The 19,183-nt window shown below is 53.3% G+C and overlaps 6 protein-coding genes across 6 annotated transcripts; 2 read left to right on the top strand and 4 right to left on the bottom strand.

Annotated features, from left to right (window-relative positions):
- Positions 1-467: 467 nt before the first annotated feature.
- On the bottom strand, positions 468-3,521 carry UHO2_03789 (putative KEX2 - endoproteinase of late golgi compartment; the record flags this gene model as incomplete). The annotated part of the gene is made up of 1 exon (XM_041554395.1): positions 468-3,521. One exon carries the CDS (start codon positions 3,519-3,521, stop codon positions 468-470), a length of 3,054 nt encoding a protein of 1,017 aa, XP_041410329.1.
- Positions 3,522-5,271: 1,750 nt separating this feature from the next.
- UHO2_03788 (uncharacterized protein) lies at positions 5,272-6,537 on the bottom strand (the record flags this gene model as incomplete). The annotated part of the gene is made up of 1 exon (XM_041554394.1): positions 5,272-6,537. The coding sequence occupies one exon, from the start codon at positions 6,535-6,537 to the stop codon at positions 5,272-5,274; it is 1,266 nt and encodes a 421-aa protein (XP_041410328.1).
- A 689-nt stretch (positions 6,538-7,226) lies between these two features.
- On the bottom strand, positions 7,227-12,287 carry UHO2_03787 (uncharacterized protein; the record flags this gene model as incomplete). The annotated part of the gene is made up of 1 exon (XM_041554393.1): positions 7,227-12,287. One exon carries the CDS (start codon positions 12,285-12,287, stop codon positions 7,227-7,229), a length of 5,061 nt encoding a protein of 1,686 aa, XP_041410327.1.
- An 817-nt stretch (positions 12,288-13,104) lies between these two features.
- On the top strand, positions 13,105-15,633 carry UHO2_03786 (uncharacterized protein; the record flags this gene model as incomplete). Its single annotated transcript, XM_041554392.1, has 1 exon — positions 13,105-15,633. One exon carries the CDS (start codon positions 13,105-13,107, stop codon positions 15,631-15,633), a length of 2,529 nt encoding a protein of 842 aa, XP_041410326.1.
- A 67-nt stretch (positions 15,634-15,700) lies between these two features.
- Positions 15,701-17,378, bottom strand: UHO2_03785 (uncharacterized protein; the record flags this gene model as incomplete). Its single annotated transcript, XM_041554391.1, has 2 exons — positions 15,701-15,840; positions 15,935-17,378. 2 exons carry the CDS (start codon positions 17,376-17,378, stop codon positions 15,701-15,703), a joined length of 1,584 nt encoding a protein of 527 aa, XP_041410325.1.
- Positions 17,379-17,992: 614 nt separating this feature from the next.
- UHO2_03784 (putative Ubiquitin-conjugating enzyme E2) lies at positions 17,993-19,147 on the top strand (the record flags this gene model as incomplete). Its single annotated transcript, XM_041554390.1, has 7 exons — positions 17,993-18,001; positions 18,109-18,190; positions 18,304-18,399; positions 18,486-18,574; positions 18,673-18,820; positions 18,923-19,000; positions 19,113-19,147. The coding sequence occupies 7 exons, from the start codon at positions 17,993-17,995 to the stop codon at positions 19,145-19,147; spliced, it is 537 nt and encodes a 178-aa protein (XP_041410324.1).
- Between the last annotated feature and the right edge of the window lie 36 nt (positions 19,148-19,183).

The raw sequence follows: 19,183 nt of genomic DNA, 5'->3' as shown, positions 1-19,183 counted from the left end.
CGATCCCTGGCGTGATCGTCTCTGTCTAATCTCCGATCAGATCTGCTTCGCCCGATCTCTCTCATATCGCCTTATGTCTGCTTACATTACCATGTTGGATTGTCTACTTTCAACAAGACGTGCTCTCCGTCGGGCAATTTCACCTCAACGGGCTCTGCCCCTTTGGGTAGATCTGATATTGATGGACTCCTGAACCAAAGATCGATCCTAGATGCAAGAGCCCCTGCTGACAGAGTTGCTTAGCAAGATTGCACAGATCGGACCATCGCCGATCTCCACTCCTCTTCCGATATCTTGGGCCCTCCCGATCCACACTCGGTCTCTTTTTCATCCTCACAACACCACAGATGCTGACTGTCTTTCGCAGACACATAGCCAGTTGAGCAGCAAGAAATGCTTTGAATGCAAGATAACAATTGTTTCAATGAGATAAGATAACCATGATACTCCAAAAAGGAACGACACTGCTACTTTTGCGGCTGCTGTCCACTCAACCCAGCAATGAGTTCACGACCTTCTGCAGCATCTTGCCAACTTCCATCGCCTCCCGAACCAGATCCTGAACCTCCGGACTGCCTCTCAGTCTCTTCATCAATATCAACAATTGCAGCAGTCTTACTCTTTTCCTCTATACCCGCACCACTGTTATCCCCCTCGTCTTCTTCATCAGCCTCGCCATCGTGCAGCGCAAACCTTTGATCTCCATCTTCATCATCATCGACATCATCCCGATAAGGCTCATCAGTTCCACCACCACCACCTCTACCACGTCCTAGCAACCCCCTACCCTCCACCTTATCTCCATCCTCGATCGGATCATCTTCTTCATCAGAACCCTCAGCAAAAGCATCATACAACTCTTTTGTCCTTCTCGCCTTCTCTCGCCTTCCTCCACCACGACGAGCTGCATCATCCAACGATCCCATCGCCACCTCTTCATCCCCTGGCAAAGACTCATATCCGCCATCACCCCTGCCACCCGCACCACCACTACCAGATCCGCGCATCTTTCGCTTCCTCATAACAAAGAACGCCGCCAAACTTCCAGCAAAAATCACCACCAAGCCTCCCGCAATTACTACCCAAGTGCTGTTCTTCTTCAGACCGGAAATATACCCTGTGTCTGCTTCGGGCTGCACCGTGACCGGCGCGTTAGTGCCGTGGTTAGTGAAGTCGATGTGGTTCTCTCCCTCAGCTGAACCGTGATCGTCGGGAAGATGGTCGGTAGGCTTCTTGAGTTTCGCCGAAGAAGTGTAAGAGGGGGGTAGCTTGATGATGGTTGTTTCGGGAGCGGCTGCAAGAGTTTCGTGATACTCGATCGAGTTCTCGGGGAAGTCCCAAGGCACAGCTTTGGTAGGATCGATCGATGCTCCCCATAACGACATACTCCAAGCGTAGAGATTGCCGACTTTGTTCGGATGAGCAGGGTCGAAAACGCGCAACTTCCAAGTACCCACGGGAGACTCGTCCCAATGCTTTAGAGTCATAAACGACCAACCTGTGAATCCGGTCATTGCGTCATCGTAACGACGAGATCGAGCCAGCGCCGACTTAGTACCATGAGGAGAGACAAGCTCGACATTGACATCGCCACGTCGTTGATGCGTGATCCAGACACGGACCGTAACATGTTCGAGCGCAGCCAAGTTGGCTTTCTTGAGATCCTCTTCGGTGATGGTCAACGTTGACTCGGTTCCAGATTCGGTGATCAACGTTTCCGTCGCAAGCAAGGTAATGTTCGGCGACTCGTACCAAGCCTGTGGGTTGACCAACTTGTGTCGCTTGGTCTCCTCCACAAACTGATAAGCATCAATCAAACCGTATCCGTACTTGTGGTTGAAATGCCTTCCAGCCTGAGTCTGCTGCCAATCCGGATCTTCGGGGTTGAACTTGACCGCACTGCGCACCGCAATATGCTGTACATCACGCCACGTCAATTCAGGCCTCAAACTCAAGCCCAACGCAATCACACCCGCCGCCAAAGGCGCAGCTGCACTAGTCCCTCCATGAGAAGCAGTACACCTATTCGCCCCATTCCACGCCACATCCGTAGTATGGATGTGATCTCCACTACCAGAACTCCAACTCGTCGCAATGATAGCCGAACACATCTCTGAATACCAAGGATGCTGACCCTCCCTATCAACAGCGGCAATCGTCATCGAGTAGATCGAGTTGGTGTATCCATCAAAGTTGCACTGGTCGTCGGAAGCACCACCGTTACCACCAGCAAAGACAAAGATGCTACCCTTTCCATCACGGCCGTTCTGAATACCGTTCAGCATGGCTTTCGCAATGAGACCCTTGGGCGCATCCATACTACGTCCGTCATCAGGAGGACCCCAGCTACAACTATAAATATCGTTGTCCTGATAGGCATAGTTCAACGCCGCTGCTTCATCCACATCCGAGATCGGCCCGGACAGGATACGTACACCCGACACTTTGGCTTGATACGCAACACCAAGACCGCAAACGTCGTTCTTGACCGCAGCGATCTCACCAGCACATCGCGTTCCGTGCTGGTCATCACTCTCGCGTGGCTCCGGAAGCTCAGTGTGGGAGTTAAAATCGTAACTACCAGGTGCAAAGAAGTTTTCTTTGAGATCCGGACTGTGCATATCGAGTCCATCATCGATAAGACAGACGGTGATGTCTCTACCCAATACGCCTTGATCCCATACACCTGTGACGTTGAGATCGTGGCCGAGCTTACGGTTGTTCGCTAGATGCCATTGATCGCCGAAGATGGGATCTTTGATGTTGAACTTGGCCATCATTTCGACCGTCTTGGCTGTGGGGATAATGGGTGGTCGAGGTGAAGGATCCCTCACACGAAATGGCCAGCCGTCGGGTGAAGGGAGGGGATCGCGTCGTTCGGGATAGAGATGTGGCATCTCTTCTGGATCGTAGATGACGTTGCGCTTGTGTCGTCGCCTGACTTCTTGACGTTCGACGGCCTTTATTGAGAGTGCAGCAGCGTGTTGGCGTTTCGAGAGGCTGTGCTTTGTGGTGAAGCCGGATTCACGAGCTGAGCGACGGATATGGTTCCATCGTTTCAGGATTGAATCTTGGTGCTCTGGAACATCGGGTCGTGCGATGGAGGAGGAGGAGGCATCATCACGCTTCTCGAAAGACTCGGTGAGCTCTGGGATCGGCTTCTCCAAACGAATGAGCCAGTGATTCGGCAGCTCGCCGGCTCTTTCAACAAACTCGGCGCCTAGCGAGTCGGCCACGTCGCGTGGGTCGACATCTTTGGCAGCACGCGAATGCAGCTCGACGACATAGTAGTGATGTGTGTCATACGATCGCTTGGCTGGCAGTGGAATGGTGCGTTTCTGATGGGCCCATGGTTGGTCGGTAGACCGCCTTTGCAAGTGTGGAAGACTAGCAGCGTCGGCATCGGAGCAGCTCGGAAGAGCAAGAGAAGCGTTGCTGTAGACCTGAGGCTGCGCCGAAGCGACTGCTAGAATGCCACTGAGCAGCAGAGAGAGTGAGCTTGAAAGCTTAGTGGCCTTCATACTTGCCAGCTGCGATAAATAGCAGGGTGGTGACGAGAGGGAAAAAAAAGGTGTTGGATGTGGCTTTGAGCGCAACCAGACCAAGAAACACCTGGAGCGAGCCTTGTGGAAGAAGCCTAGAGGGAGGGATAGGAAGCTTTACGATATCGTATCCAGCATTGACGGGAAGATGGGTGCCGAGAAAAGTGTCGCAAAGCCGGTTGGTGAAGGTAAAGAGAGATGATAGAATCCGAGACCAAACGAGGGTGACGTGACGGGCAATCAAACTCAGCCTGCCGTTCGAGACTGCCAGCGACTTGACTGCAAATACCTTTGTTGTGGTGAAGAATGCAGATGTGTCGAGAGAGCAATCTTGGAAAAGGTGATTGTCAAGAAGCAAGCGTTGCGCTGTGCCTGTGTTTCTTGCGTCTCACATGGCATTTTCGCAGATCCCGTCTGGACTCACTCGCACGTAACTAAAAACTGACTATAAATAACACGTCAAAACTGATATAAGTAAAGAAGTTTTGGTCCCGATATCCGGAGATCGGGGAGAGTCCAAGTACGATGTCACTACTACTTTAGGGCAGAAACATGTATACTCGATTGACTGAAGGAATGTGGCGAGAGCCTAGTGCTCTCTGTTTTGTATATATACATCTGTGTGGCACTTCCCAAAGGTGGGAGTACCCCTAGCTAATGATCTACCATGACAACGGGCGGGAATGCGTTGCACCCGATCTCTTGTCAGATTGGTCCTCCTGAATCTCTGATCAGATCGACCTGTCCCGATCCCTCCACCATCGGCTTGCGTCACCTCTCATTATCATGTTGGATCGGTACCTTTGTCAAAAACTAGGTGGATTGCAGGCAAAGAGCCGTGAGGTCCTCGAAGCTCGACAAGCAGGCTCCCCAGCCAGCCGGAAGAGGGGGCCGGTCGAGCGCAGAAACGAGCGGCAAGGGAGGGTGTACAGGGAGGGCGAAAAACTATGGACCAGGCTGTTAATCATACGCCTGGCTCTGGAGAAGATGATGGTAGTGAGGAGAGGAGCGGAGAGCGGATTGATGTTGTGAAGAGCGGAGCGGAGGGCGGAAGAATTCGATTGTTGAGTCCAGCCCAGACGCGTACGCAAATTTTTACGATCACGTGATGCACCTTCCGAAGCTGGCCAGGACTCAGTCAAGTTTCTGTTGTCTGAAAGAGTCACGTCCAGAGGGACACGATATATAGCGACGCTAGCCATGTGTTGCCTTCTCTCACACAAGTTGGGTTAGAACGTCTGGCCAAATTTTGCGCCATTCTGCCATGAGATCGTTGGGCCTGATGTTCTTGTCCTTGTCACACATCACGCAGGCAGCACACAACAACACACTGCAATACATCCTAATTATACAGCACAACACAACAACAAACGAGTCAGATCTTCCCACGAGTTCGGCCGCTGCAGAGACTCGTGCGATCGACTCGCCCGACCTTAGCAGGGGAGCAAGTGAGCTTGGCTTGCCCGATTGAACACAACGCACCGAAGCAATGCTATGCCGTGTCGGTCAGCATTGTTTCGTGACATCAGAGATATAGCAATGTCACAGTTGTGGCTACCAACGATCACACATACAACGAGGATGAGAAGTGGATGAATGTCCATGCAGAAATAGCATTGCGAGCGAAACAATACAGAATGAGAGTGAAGAGTACAAAGGACATTGAAGGAGCGCGACGTCCAAGCGTCTTGGCTCCACCTCAGACGAAATGGTCAGGATGAGTTTCGCCTCAGAGCGCATCATGATGATCCTGCGTCGGCGAAAGCGGCGAGTACTTGCTCACCAAGCCGTTTGCAACCGTTGCTGCAAACTCGCCCGGGCTCATCTCTTGCGAAATTTTGTCAAGATCAAGTGCGTTCGCCTTTACCATCTGTCTTTTGATCAACGTCTCTGCGAGCCCGTCCCCATGCTCATCCTTCTTAGCCAAGATCGCCCTTTTACCAACGCCACCCAACGCACTACCCAATCCACTGAGAATACCTTGCAAACTCGACCCGCTCAACGGACACGGGAAGGATACACTCTTTTTAAAGTTCGCCGGCACTGTGATACTCAACACATCCACATCCACTTCGATCTTGAACACAAAGCCCAAGTTCCCACTTCCACCACCCGATCCGCCGAACAAGTTCAGCCCGCAATCAGTGGCAATGTTGCGAATGATACTGAAATCCGGATCCTCGCTCTGATCGTATCGGATCTGGAAGGGGAAGACCACAGTGGTGTTGGCGTTGGGTTGAATCTTTTGGTTTTCGATCAAGCCATTACCGAGTGCTGTGGACTGATCTTGAGCATCGTACGCTGTAGCTTTGAGTTTCTTGATGCTAGCCGAGATCGAGTTAGGGTTGCTGACCGAGATGTCGACACTGACGTTGAATGCGAATGCGCCGTTTTGGTAGGTGACGGCGTTTTGGTTGGGGACACTAACACCCGAGATGGCCACGTTGGGAGGACGAAGGAACATCACAATCAGGCAGATGATCGAAACGATGATGATGATGGCGAGGATGAGGTTACCGATCAGGAAACGGCAGATCTTGGCAGGAGCACTCCGTGATGCAAACGCACGCTTGTCATCTTTCGTCCAGATGCTGTTGCCGCTTGCCCTTTTGGCAGCATACGCATCATCGTAGCCAGCTTTTTCTGAAGTCATGTTGGCACTGTCGTGGTAAGGACTGTTCCCGCTGATAACACCGGCGTTGTTATACTCGTCTGTTCGACCTGGTTGGTTGATGCCACGCGAAGGGTTCGAGTCGTAGCTATCGCCTAGATCCTCGCGGTAGTAGTTGTTGTTGTTATTGTTGTGTTGGTAGGGATAGCCGGTACGTTGTGCGTAGTCGGCTCCGTCGTCGTCATCTGCTTGACCAGAATATGGGGCGTAGTGCTGCTGCGGATGAGAAGAAGAGTATGGATCGTTGGCGTATGGATCGTGGTGAGGAGGCAAGGAGGAAGAGACTTGCGCTTGTGGACTCTGGAATGGATACGAAGACGACATGGTGACAGAGAAGCCTTGGGTGAAAAGGGGCCTAGAACGAGACGGAAGAGGAAGGAGGATGGATGCTAGTCGAGGAAGCGAGCAGAATAGCACAGCGTCACCGCTTCGTTGTAAGACGGAGGAGGGCTCGCTTGTCAAGCCAAAACCGAGGGACCGTTTGATCGGCAAAAGCGCAGAGGACCCTTGCAACCGTCTGCAGCGACTTTTCTGCTTGATGGTGAGACGGCCTAAAATGGCGTAGCGAGATGGTATGTCGAATGACGAGAGCTAACCTAGCACTGTATGGACGTGCACTGTTTGTGTGTCTTCTTTTTGGATCATGCAGGAAAGCTGTGCTGCGCGCATTCACAGCGGTAGCAACAGGCGGTGCTGCTGCTGCTGCTGCTGCTGCAAACGCGGAGACTGAATTTCATCATGAACGAAATCTAGCGCTCTTCTCCTTTCCTCCTTTTGACTGTTAGAGTTTATGCTACGGCATCTATCTCTCACATTCCCATCCCGATTTTCCTTACCCAATTCGTGTACATACACTTTTCCGCAATCATGGCTGCTCGCTATCACATCATCACTGTGTAGATTCGGCTGTGGTTTACATTGGTTAAGAGCGAAGAAAGAGTGACAGACGGATGTTCCCTGTGGAGTGGTGACAGTTGTGTTCTTCTATTCCTTCCGTGTGGTAAGGCATACTACTACTTCTTCTTGCCCTTCTTCTTTTTCTTTTTATTCTTCTTGCTGCCAGCGCCTGGCGTGCCTGGCGTGCTGCCAACAGCAGAGTCGTTGGTGCCTTCGTTGGCAACCGCATCATTGCCTTCGTCGTCCTGATCACCATCTGCATCTGCACTCTCCTTTGTTTCGATCTCAGCCGATGCTTTAGCGGCTACAGGGTCTGTAGCGACCTTTTCGCTGTGGGTCTCCTTGCTTTCAGAAGTTGCGTCGGTGGCGTCCGCTGGCGTGGTCGACTCTGCCGGTTGTGATGGCTGCTCTTGCTCGACGGCCTGAGAAGCAGCCTGTCTAGGCTCCTCGGGCTCTTTCTTCGCTGCTTCAGCTTCTGCCTCAACAGGCGCTTGCTTGACATCTTCTTCTGCTTTCGTGGTTGACATTTCGGATGCAGCCTCAGGCGCAGCGGCCTTTGACACAGCTTCAGCAGCGGTGGGCGTCTTGACTGACTCCTCCTCCTCCTCTGGCGCTGGTTGTTCAGCCGCAGCAGACGCTAATGCCGCCGCGGTGGACTCTAAAGGTGCAGCAGGGGGGGCTGCGGCAGGGGCCTCGACTTGACTGCTTGGACGAGCAGGAGCGGATGCCTGTGCTCTCTTTCTTGCTGCTTCTGCGAGTCGCTCCTTCAGAGACATCCTTCCGGGCTTAGTCGGGGTGCCTGAAGGTGTTGCTGTCGCGGGCGTCGAGGCACCGCTGCGTGCGGGAGAAGCTTCGCCTGGAGTGCCAGTGACTGCTTGCTGGTTGCTCGACGCATCCGCGGGACAAGCATTCTTGGTGGGCGTTGAGAGCTGAGGCAATGCCCCTGTAACAGCAGTATTGGTAGCTCTCGCTGCACTTGCGTCCACCGTGTCTGTTATGGACTTCTCAACCTGCGGTGCCTCAGTGGCGGCTTTTTGATCAGATGCAACTCCCATGTCCTCTGAGTGTGTAACAGTTGGAGCATCTTCTTGAGCTTGCTTGTCTTCCTTGCTCGACTGACTGACCTCAGCAGCGGTCTCTGCCACGAAGGGGAATGGTGCAAAAGCAGCAGCAGCATCGTTGGTAGTGCCTTGATCGGACAAGTCTGTCGACGGTCGCCTGCCTTCAGCGAGCACTCTTGCCACGGCTTTTGGCGCAGGTACCACTGGTGCAACGAGATCTTCTTCTTCCACCTCCTTGTCCTTGACAATAGACGCAGCCTCCACATCCTGATTCTTTGAAGGAGGCGTCGGTGGGACGTCGTTCGCTTCTTCCTCGAGACTCCTGGCCCCTGCAGCGGACGGCTTGGCAGGAGGCTCAGGACCTGGAGTGTCAGGCGGCTTCGGCAGCTCACCCTCTGCGCCTTGCGAAGAAATTGGCTGCTGCGGAAGTTGAATGCTGGTGCGCGGTGTGGTGTCCACTGAACGCTGTGTCTCGGAAGGTGTTGATGAGCCCTGAACATCAGTTGAGACTCGAGGGCTGATCGACTGGCTATGTTGTTGTTGCTGCTGCTGCTGCTGGCGACGAGCAAAGATGTTGGGAATGCGAGGCTTGTACGTAACGGGTCCGAACTGCAAAGTGGATGGCTTGTCGACCGCAGGCGAGCCAGGTGCCGCCTCATTGTTGGGTGTCGAGGATGCACCGGATGTCGTCATGTTGACGGTTGGCGGTGGTGGCGCCACTGACTTAGTGCTGAGAACGTGCTGCAGCGCCTCATCTTTCCACTCAACATGCTTCAAGGTCGAAAGCTTGATGCCAAGGTAGCGGACATCAGTCTGCATTTGGTCAAGAGCTACTTGGCTCTGTATGGGTACCTTTTCAAACTCCTGTGCCAGGCGTGCATCGATGGCTCGAAGCACCTGTCCAATGACATGCTCGACTACAACAGCTTCAAGGTACTTGCTGAGGACCTTGTGCAAAGTGGCAGTCTCTTTGACCAGGTCGGCAGCGTACTTGTTCGGCTCGGTCTCCTTTGCCTCGTCTCCCTCATGAGCCTCACTGGAAGGCTTTTCGGCGTTCCAGTCGATGGCGCTGAGCGTGCGACAGTGGACGGTGAGACGATCCGACATGATAGCGACAAGCTTGGAATGAATCTCGTACTGATGCTCCTGGAAGTCGCGACGCAACTTGTCAAACTCGGTGAGCAGGACGGCTTGCTTGGGTGACAGATGACGACGCACCGTTTCGCGAATGTAAGGAATGAGCGAGATGATGATCGACAGAGACTGTGATGCGAGCGCCAAGTGTTTGGCAGTGATGTTCTTGAGACCGGCCGATCGCATGGCTCCGGCACCTAGAACGACTTGACAGGTGCGCGAGTTGAATTGCTTAAGGAACTCGACCACTCGAGCCATGGCTTCGGTGGTGAGGAGTGGCAGGTTGATGATGACCTTGAGATAGTCCACGAGCAGTGACAGCACGTCCAGACTTGCGTCGACGACAAAGTACTGGCGGTCCTCGATGTCGAGCGTCTTTGCCATGCGTGTGTCCGCAGTAGAATCCTTCTCGTTTGGTTGTGCCGACTCTGGCTCCTTGCTGTTGCCGATATTCTTCCGTGGTTCGCCGCCAGTGACAACAAAGTCGGCCGGGTCTTCTACGGCACTGCTAACAATCTGGCGAATCTGTGCCTGAATGTCAGCGCCAACCTCGGCCTGAGCCCATGTCTCTTCTTCGACTGCTTTGGCTGCACGCTCGATGCGCCGGCGGTGGAAATTGGCGAGGAAAGCCTTGGCCTGGCTGAGCACGATGCCTCGAAGGCCAACAATCATCTTTCGGCACAGCTGCTCTGACGACAAGACGAAGCTCCAGCAGAGCTGGAAGACGACGAGAAAAGGCGGCAACTCGAGAGTAGCGTGTGTAGTGGCACGCAAAGCCAGCAGACGTGCACAGAGGGTGTGCGCCTGTTCTGCCGAAGCGACGAGGACCTCTGACAACTTGGCTGGCAGATTGGTGGGTACGCCTTGAGGCATGGTGGGAGGCGCTGGTAGTGCTGCCGAAAAGGATGTTGCATTGCCATTCGTTGCAACAGTGCTGTCGTTATCGCTTTCCGGTGCCGCTGAGGTAGCGCTGGAGTTGTCGGAACTGTTGAGCTGGTCCAAGATATGAGGCACCAGCTTGCACTGGGCATCGACGGCCTTGAGACATTCAATGAGGATCTCGAAGAGCTCTCGTCCAACCTCGAGGAAGCGAGCATGCTCCAGATCTCGGATCCGCGCGGCAGGTGCGGGGAGGTTGTCGTGGTCATCGTATCTTGTGTGGTCTTGAGACAGTAGCCACCTGACTGTCTCGGCCATCTCGGGGCTGGAATCCGACAGCGTGTTTCTCCATGTTTGCTGGATAGCCTGAATGGCCACTTCTCGGTAGGAGGCAACGGTTTTCTCAATACCACCAGTCTTGGCAAGGCCGACGACGAGTGGTGCAATGCGGGTCGCCAGCTCGGCATCTGTGGGCGGGAGGGCGCGTGCAGAATGAGCAAAGGGCGAAGCTGGCGGTATTGATGGCGTGAGAGGAGACGAAGTCGCTGCAGCGTTTGGTGCGTTAGAGTCGGGCTTGGCTTGTTCATCCTTAGCCTCGTTGAAATAAACACCGTCTGGGGCGGATGACGCGGCGCCGTGTTGTCGGTAGGATGAGAGATGAGCATCGATGTCCTGCTTGAGTATTGCTATCAGATCCTGCTCCAACATGCCTGCCAGAGTCTGCTCCATGTCCTCGAGCTGTGCGGGTATGTTGGACAGACACTGCAGGTCTGAAAAGACAACCGCGCTGGTCGTTGATGTCAAATCGGATATGGCTTTTGGCGTGGTGGTGACATGGGGAGAAGCCTGCTCCTGGTCGTTGTCGTTGCGCCACAACGCTGATCTGAGCTTGTTGAGCAGTTCGAGCGCCTCTTCTGTCTCACCTTGCTGCAGTAGAAGACGCACAAGATCTCTGCGCTCAATCACTTGGCGGACGTTCTGGACAGCAAACTGCTTGCGTTCCAGCTGCCTGCGATGCTGCTGCTCTCTGATGACTCGCAGACCCTTCTTGACTTGCTTCTCGTCAATGGTCTCCAACTCGGATTTGAGCGAGACGATGTTGCGCAAGCAGCTCTCTGCCTCGGCATTGAGGTCATTGAGGTTCTCAAGAGCAGCGAAGAAGGAAGATGACTGCTGACCGATCTCGATGATGAGGTGTTGTTCGATGACATCCGAGTAATAGCTGAGCTTCTCTTGCAGCATCTGGTTCAAGGCGACGTCGTAGGTTGGCGCTGAGTTGCCGTTCTGTTCCGAAGCAGATGCAGAGGCTACCTTGTAGCGTTCTGTGACTTGGTCAAAGGTGTAAGGATTGCCAAGGTCGAATTCTTCGGAGAAGAAGACTTGTGGAACTGCACTGAGATTGGGAAGCCTTTTGGGAGCCTGTGGTGGTGGAAGAGCCTGTAAATCGGCAGAGAGCGAGGCGATGCTAGCAGTTGGGCAATGTCGTCGATTCGGCTTGCCCAATGGTTGCGAGTGGTAGGATGGATCTGTGGTGGACGAGCTGCTTTGCTGCTGCTCGATGGTAGCCTTTCCTTGCCGCCCCATGCTCTGATTGCGCATGAATCGATCCCATTCTGGACGGACAGAGGAGAGGTAGGAGCCAAGCTCGGCCTTTTTGACTTTGGGTATGTCGGCAGGAACATGATTAGGTGTCACTGCTGGAAAACGAGATGATTTGGGGTCGATGGGATGTTGGCGTTTGGAAGGATTGTTGAGCACGGTGGAGACGGCATTGAAGCCAGTCAAGGACAGGCTGGGCGAGTTGAAGCCTGAGCCGGAGAGGCTGAGAGATGAAGTGGCCGCACCTGTTGAGGAGTAGATGCTGCGACCAAGATGCGATGCAAGGATGCTAGGTGCAAAGCTGGTGCTGTTGATGGTCGAATCGGCCTCCGAACCTGGGCTACCTGGACTTGTAACACCATTGCCGAATTGCATTGCACTTGCAGTCTCGTCTGTCGCTGTGTTGATGCTGACGTGGTGCGCCTGAGGAAGCGTTGGCGCTGATGGCGCTGCGGCAATGCTACGACTCGAAGAAGCAGCGGCCCCATCGGTGCCGGTGGACATTGTGCCGACTACTTGATGTCCAGAGTTGCTCGCAAGCCATCGAAGAGCGAGCGAAGGACCGATGGCAAGGCTCTGTTCGAAAGGAACAGTGGGAAGGAGCCAGCGATTCAATCCAGGTGCTGAGTTGTGATGACGAAGGGTGTCGAATGTTGAGATTGTTGTGAATGAGAGGATATGCCAACGACTGCCGAGTTGCCAAGTGTGCGTTTGGCGTAACGTGTGTGTGCGTGTTGTTCAAAGTCAAAGTAAGGCTTGCTGTTGCCAAATGGCATACAATGTTACGCCGAAATAATCAAACACAGAAAAAAGAAAAAAAAAAAAAAAAGAAAAAGGATGCAATGCACGGATCAACAGGACGGACGGGAGGCTTTGCATGGTCTGTGCTTCCAACTATCGCTTCTTACCTGGCCCAAAGACTGAGCCTCAGCTGCTTGGATTTTGAACGCTTTTCTTGGCTTTAGGCCGCTGTTCATTGAACGTCACTCTCTTGGGACTGCTGCCTTCTAAACCTAGAACCCTTTGTACAGCAGCTTGCCTATCTCTCTGTGGGTTGCTCCTCCTCCCAAACCGAATAAGGAGCTGATCCGCAGCTCGTCGGTCATCACAAAGAAGCAACGGCGTCTTGCGCTCTCCTCTTGACACTCTGTCACACGCTCCGGCCCGCTTTTCATTCCTTTGCACCTCCACCATGGCTCGCCATTGCAAAACAGTACGATTGTCACCTTGATCCTCGCACTCGAACCTTTCGTCTCTTCAACCGAGCCGTACTGCCGCTCAACGTTGATTCTCGAGCAGCATCGCAGCAACTTGTCCCAAGATGGCGTATCCGATCGCTTTCCCTGCCACAACCTATCGGCCTCTTCCGCCAGGAACATCGCTGCTGTCATCCCAACAACCTCCTCCTCCTGTCGCTGCTGTCATGACTACCGAGTCCTTTGATGCTCCGGAAGGGATGTATGTTTGTACATCCAGATTTACCTCTCCACCACAGCCCATGATCCATCTCAATCCCCTTCCCACCACACAGCTTGGCCTTTCAGCGGTCTACCCGACACCTCGCGTGTCGACAGTCAGCTTACGATATCCCCTCAAGAATACAAAGTTGTCGGATCCCAACTCAGCAGATTCAGCAATCTCCCCCGCGCCTGGCGTCCTTCTCGAGGCTCCACTAGCTTCACAAGGTATCGATCCTCCTGCTTCCAGCTTGACAGGAGGATTACCACCAGGCAGCGCTGGCCCTCCAGCTGGTATCGCAGGTATCGGTGGTCCTGCAATGGGCTTCTCAGGTCTAGGTGAGACGATGGGCAAGCTCGCTGCCAAACCAACACGTCCAAAGAACAGTCTCAAAAACACCTCGAGCAGCTTTGTCAACCGTATCATCACCCATCCCGACCTCGCCAAGATTCTGGCCACTCGCACCGACTCGGAGCACTTTACCTTTCTCACCAACGCTCGCTCCTTCTTTTGGCTAGCAGACACCCACGGTCGTACAAAGGAAAGTCTCGCTCGGATCACTTTCACTGCCTCGCCCTCGGCTCACGACATCAACCAGTTCACACGAGCACATGACCGACTCGACATTGTCATTGGTTTTGTCACCGGTGATCTCGTCTGGCTCGATCCCATTGCTTCCAAGTACACTCGTATCAACAAAGGTGGATGCATTACCAGCTCAGCAGTCACCCAGGTCAGATGGCTACCCGGAAGCGAAAACCTCATTATGGCAGCACACGCAGATGGCACCATCCTCGTCTACGACCGAGAGCGCGAAGACTCGGAAAACTTTTCACCCGCCAGCTGGTATGCTTTTGTTGGTAGCACCGCATCCTCCTCGAGCGCCGCACTCCAAATCGCTGTTGGCGGTGCGCCGGGTACGCCTTCGTCTGCTGCCATGTCGGCAAGTATAACATCCGCTTCCAATGCATCTACTTGCTCCAATGCAGCTGCAGCTGCGCGTCTTGCCGCAACTACCAGCGATTCTCGACCCATGCTTGGTCATCGCACTCTCACCAGCTCCACCACCACTACCACTAACCATCCTGATGCTCGAGACACCAACCTCTCCACAAGCTCAGGCAGTGCCACGCACCTTCCCAAAGCAGCCAACATCAACGCTGCACCTGGCACCCTCTCTCAGCGTCGCCAAACCGCAGATTCTACCTCCCATGGCCAGCCGCTTCTGCTCGTCACCAAACCCGGCTCCGTGCCCATCGCATCCGGCTTACCCTTTGGAGCTTCTCTCCAGTCGCCCGAATACCAGCAAGCAGCCGCTGCCGCCGTGAATGCCAACTCAAACGGCAACGGTCTTTCAGGCAAAGGCAAGGAAACTTCTTGGTCCCGTCTCAATCCTGTCTCTCATTGGGCTGTCACCAAAACACGAATCACCGACTTTGCCTTCTCACCCGACTACTCTCACGTGGCTATCGTCGCAGAGGATGGCATCTTGCGCATCGCTGATCTCAACTCCGAGCGTCTGCTGGACACCTTTGAGTCCTACTTTGGCGGCTTCAACTGTGTCGTCTGGTCGCCGGATGGCAAATTCCTGCTCACAGGCGGTGAGGATGACTTGGTCACCGTATGGGCACCACGAGAAGGCAGGATTGTCGCTCGTTGTCAAGGGCACACCTCTTTTGTGACCGCATTGGCCTGGGATCCTTGGAGATGGTCGAGGGACGACAGAACCTATCGTTTCGCATCGGTGGGAGAGGACTGCAAGATGATTCTGTGGGACTTTTCGAGTGCTGCGCTCAACAGACCAAAGACACATGTTCCACACAGCATGGCTGGTGGGCCCAGAAGAAGCTCGGTTGGGCTGGGATCGATCTACTCGCTAGTTGACAAGAATGGCACCTCTTCAGTGATACGTTCGCCCGCTTCGGTGACCAACGGTCGACGAATCAGTATGAGCAACGGCATTGGTCTGGGATATGACCGGACCAGCGTGACAGATGACACAATTCGTCATCCCGCTTTTCCGCGATCAGAGGTAGCTATCTTGCAACCTGTCGTTACGGTAGAAGTAGACGGTGAGATTCCGGTTGGACTGCGATTTGGACCGGACAAAGTGGCGGTAGTCCGGAAGAATGCTGCGATAGACACGTTCACTCGACCCCTGCCTAAACGACCTACCAGCGTGATTGCTTCGCCGAGTGGCGCAGGAGCCGATAGAACAAGCCGGCCTGCAGGAGCGAGGATTGGTCGTCAGCCAATACTAGGTAAGACAACGAGGGGTGAGCCTCCTCCACTCAACATTCCAGCGGGGGTTCATTCTCAACAGCCGACAGCTACAACGCCGGCTACGCCGAGACATGCTGTACACAATGATGGTACTGGCATCACAGCTTAGATGTCCTGTCCCGTTACGCAGATAGAATGCAGTCTATGCAATACAGTATACACATATCTGTAAAATGTTAGAAGAGTGTGCCTTCGCGAACAGCCTCACCACTTGGGCCGGTCTGATATCCAGCAAGGGATCCATTAGTATTTTGAGATGAGGGTCGGATTTGATGGATCTCTAACTCGATCATCTCCATGACCGTGCGAAGGGTTCCTGTAACACCGCAACGCCAAAATGGGAAAAAGGGAATTGTCAGTGTGCGATCTTCTGAACTGCTTATCTGGGCCACTTTCGATTGTGAACTTACGTTTCTCCCATTCGCCCCACACCACAGCACTATACAACATCGTCGTCCCTCCCCATCCTGCAACTACAGCTAACAGTACAAACACAGGATTCACCCCTCCGAGCGGCTGAAAGATACTTGCAACAATCAAACCTATCGCTAGGAGCAAGGTTGCACCAAAGACGTAGAAATGACTCATCTGGTTGCTACGGCTTGCAGCGAAGCCTCCTGAAAGCGCGTGGAGAGAAGATGTCAGCGCTTTGTGTTGTGCGGCTCGACGTGTTGTTGCATCCAGCTTGCGATTTTTGTTGCTACTCTCCGCAGCGGGAGTATCGAGGATCGAGAAGAATGATTCGACGCCAAAGTGATCCGAGAAGGAGCAATCGTGACCTGGAACGCGATCGGTGACTACAACTGCGGAGGAATTGCAAGTGAGTCGACCGCGTGAAGAGTGAGATGCAGAATAGGCGAGCGATGCTGAAAGGGCAGCATTGGGATCTGTTGCTTCCTCAGCAAAGCTCAGATCGGCTGGACCACGATATAAGATATAGTCGAGACGCTTGCCTGCACCTCTCGTCGCTCTTTCATCCAGTGGCTTCCCTGCAGTCCACGAATTGAGAGGTGAATCGCAAGTGACACCCAGTTCCTCAATCGCCCTCTGCGGGTCCGGTCTAGCCACCGCAGAACCCACTCGAGCACCACCGCCCTGTGCATCCAAACTGGTCGCATGCTCCGGCAACTCCGGATGCGAGTCCAAGAAGCTATCATACATCCCTCCTACATTCTTCAGCAGCCCGATGACCAACGAAGGAGGCGTAGAGTTCAAATCTCCCACGCAAACCACATGTCTACCTCTACTCGCGCTATTCCTACAATTTGTCGCCAACTCATACGCCTGTGTGATCCTATGTGCCCTCTTATACTCCGGTCCATCCTCACCCCCCGCTGCGACAAAATGCGTATTCCACACATCCACCAACCCAAGCTTCGGATGGTTGATCGTCACACAACCACAAGCTTTCCCCACAAACCAGTCTCCATGTTGCACGTGGATCGGCTGCCCATTCAACGAGTATGGATGCGTTCTCGTCTCAAGAATGTGCCATCTGGAGAGGATAGCTAGACCAGAACCGAAAGCGCCAGAGTAGAAGAATTTGGAATGAGGATATCGAGAGGAGAGAGCCTGTTTCAGAAAGCGCCAGTCTTTGGATTCGTACCAGATCTCTTGTAGGCAGACGAAATCGTAGTGTGGAGCGGAAGATGAGGCGAGATGGGAAGCGATTGCTTTAATACGCGGTATTCGGGACTTGGAGATGTAGTTGAGACCCCAGATATTGAGAGTGAGAATGCTTAGCTGATTGTCGTTTGGTGGTGCGGGAAGGGGTAGTGAGGCATCCGTGGAGGAGGTGGTGGATGGTGGGAAATGATTCTCTGTGTCGGCTGACGAGGTGGGAAGCTTCGGCATCTCTTTGGTTAGGACAGGTTGTGATGGCGGTATGATGGCGAACGAATGAGTATGGGGCCAGAGATGGAGACGGGATGGAGACGGGAAGAAGAAGAAGAAGAAGTAGATAGGAAAGGTGAGAGAGGTGTTGAGAGGTGTTGGTCTCTGTTGTGTTGCTGTATAAAAGCCAGAAACCTCCACCTTTTCGATTTTCGCGCTGTGCTGTTGAAATTGTTTTTCTCCAGCAAAGATCGACGGATCCGATTTCGATTTCTGAGAAAAGCTCAGCTCAGCACAGCAGCAGCGGCTATTCGGCGTTAAAGCGCTTATCCTTCTTCCTTCCAGCCCATCACTTGCCTTGGTACGCTTCATCATCTCTTCCCGCATACATAGCCTCAGTATCGGACGTTGCACAAGCATCCGAATAGCATCGGAAGCATTCTGATATTTTAAGCCGTCATCGATCGATCCAAATCCCTCGTTCTCCTCGAGTGGTAAAGCAACCCAAGAACTCCTCATAACGCTTCAAGGTCCTGTCCCGCCGCAACAACGCATAATAGACCAGCATCGTATCTCTTCGCATACTTTCGGAAAGCAATAGACTCGAACCGGCCCTTATTTGAGAGCTGCCCGCCATGATCAAGGTAAGCAAGCACGGCTGTACACCAGACTGCGAATCGTTAGTGCAAAGGATCAAAGCCGACCCAGCACCTTATCACTTTTATTGTCTCGTCGCTACGTCCGACATCAGATCTGGAGTATGAAGAAGGAAGAAGAGTCGGCAAAGAAGAAGAAGCCGAAGACCTCCCCAGCTCAGTTGCGTGTTCAGAAAGGTATGTCTTCCCTCTGTCTCTGCTTCAGATCAACCTTCGCTCGCGACCAACAACAGAGCATGTTCTCAACAAACTTCTCCTTTTTCAATGACGGCGAAATCCCGCTTATGCAGACTTGACCGAGCTCGAGCTACCAAAGACAATGAAGACCAACTTCCCAGATCCAGCAGACGTTCTCAACTTTACTCTGACGATCGAGCCTGATGAGGGTAAGCATTCCGCACTTGAACGCTTGCTTTTCTCTCTCTCAGCGCGTTCGCTGACCGTCTAGTGCTCTTTCCTTTTGTGCTTCAAGGCATGTACAAGACCGGCTCGTTCAAGTTCACCTTTGCAATCAACAACAACTATCCACATGACCCACCCAAGGTCAAGTGCACACAAAAGGTGCGTTGGCGCCCACGCTGTCTCTCCCCTTCTCTCCCTATCTCTCTGCTTATACGCGATGCTAATCACTATCTTAGTCTTGTGGCCCTATGGTGCAGATCTACCACCCGAACGTGGATCTCGAAGGAAACGTCTGTCTCAACATCCTGCGAGAAGACTGGAAGCCAGTGCTGAACCTCAATTCGGTCATGGTTGGTTTGCAATATCTATTCTTGGAGCCTAACGCTGATGATCCATTGAATAAGGGTAAGCACATCAATCTTGGCCATTATTGCATCGCCGGTAAGGACACAAGCTGACAACCTTTTGCACCAACCGTGTTCCAAATTTGCGCTTCAATCCGAGTAGAGGCAGCCGAAGACCTGCGAAAAGATCGTTCCGTATTTGCAAGCAACGTGCGGAGGAGTCTAGCTGGCGGCGCTATCAGTAAGTTCGATCAGCGCAAACTTGCTTTGATGTGCATACTCAGACTAGAAGGCTGACCTGTATCTTTGTCCGCTTTCTGCGTTTCGCAATCTTGTCAATGTGGTACTTGCAGAGGGCACAACGTACGACAAAGTCATTGCCAAATAAACGGTATTCGCAGCTGACAAGCAACACTACTTTAGG

The sequence above is a fragment of the Ustilago hordei genome, assembly GCF_900519145.1.
Source record: "Ustilago hordei strain Uho2 genome assembly, contig: UHO2_contig_06, whole genome shotgun sequence".
In the NCBI taxonomy this organism is placed as follows: domain Eukaryota; kingdom Fungi; phylum Basidiomycota; class Ustilaginomycetes; order Ustilaginales; family Ustilaginaceae; genus Ustilago; species Ustilago hordei.
The sequence above is the reverse complement of the archived record's forward strand: the minus strand, read 5'-3'. Positions and strand labels throughout refer to the sequence as shown.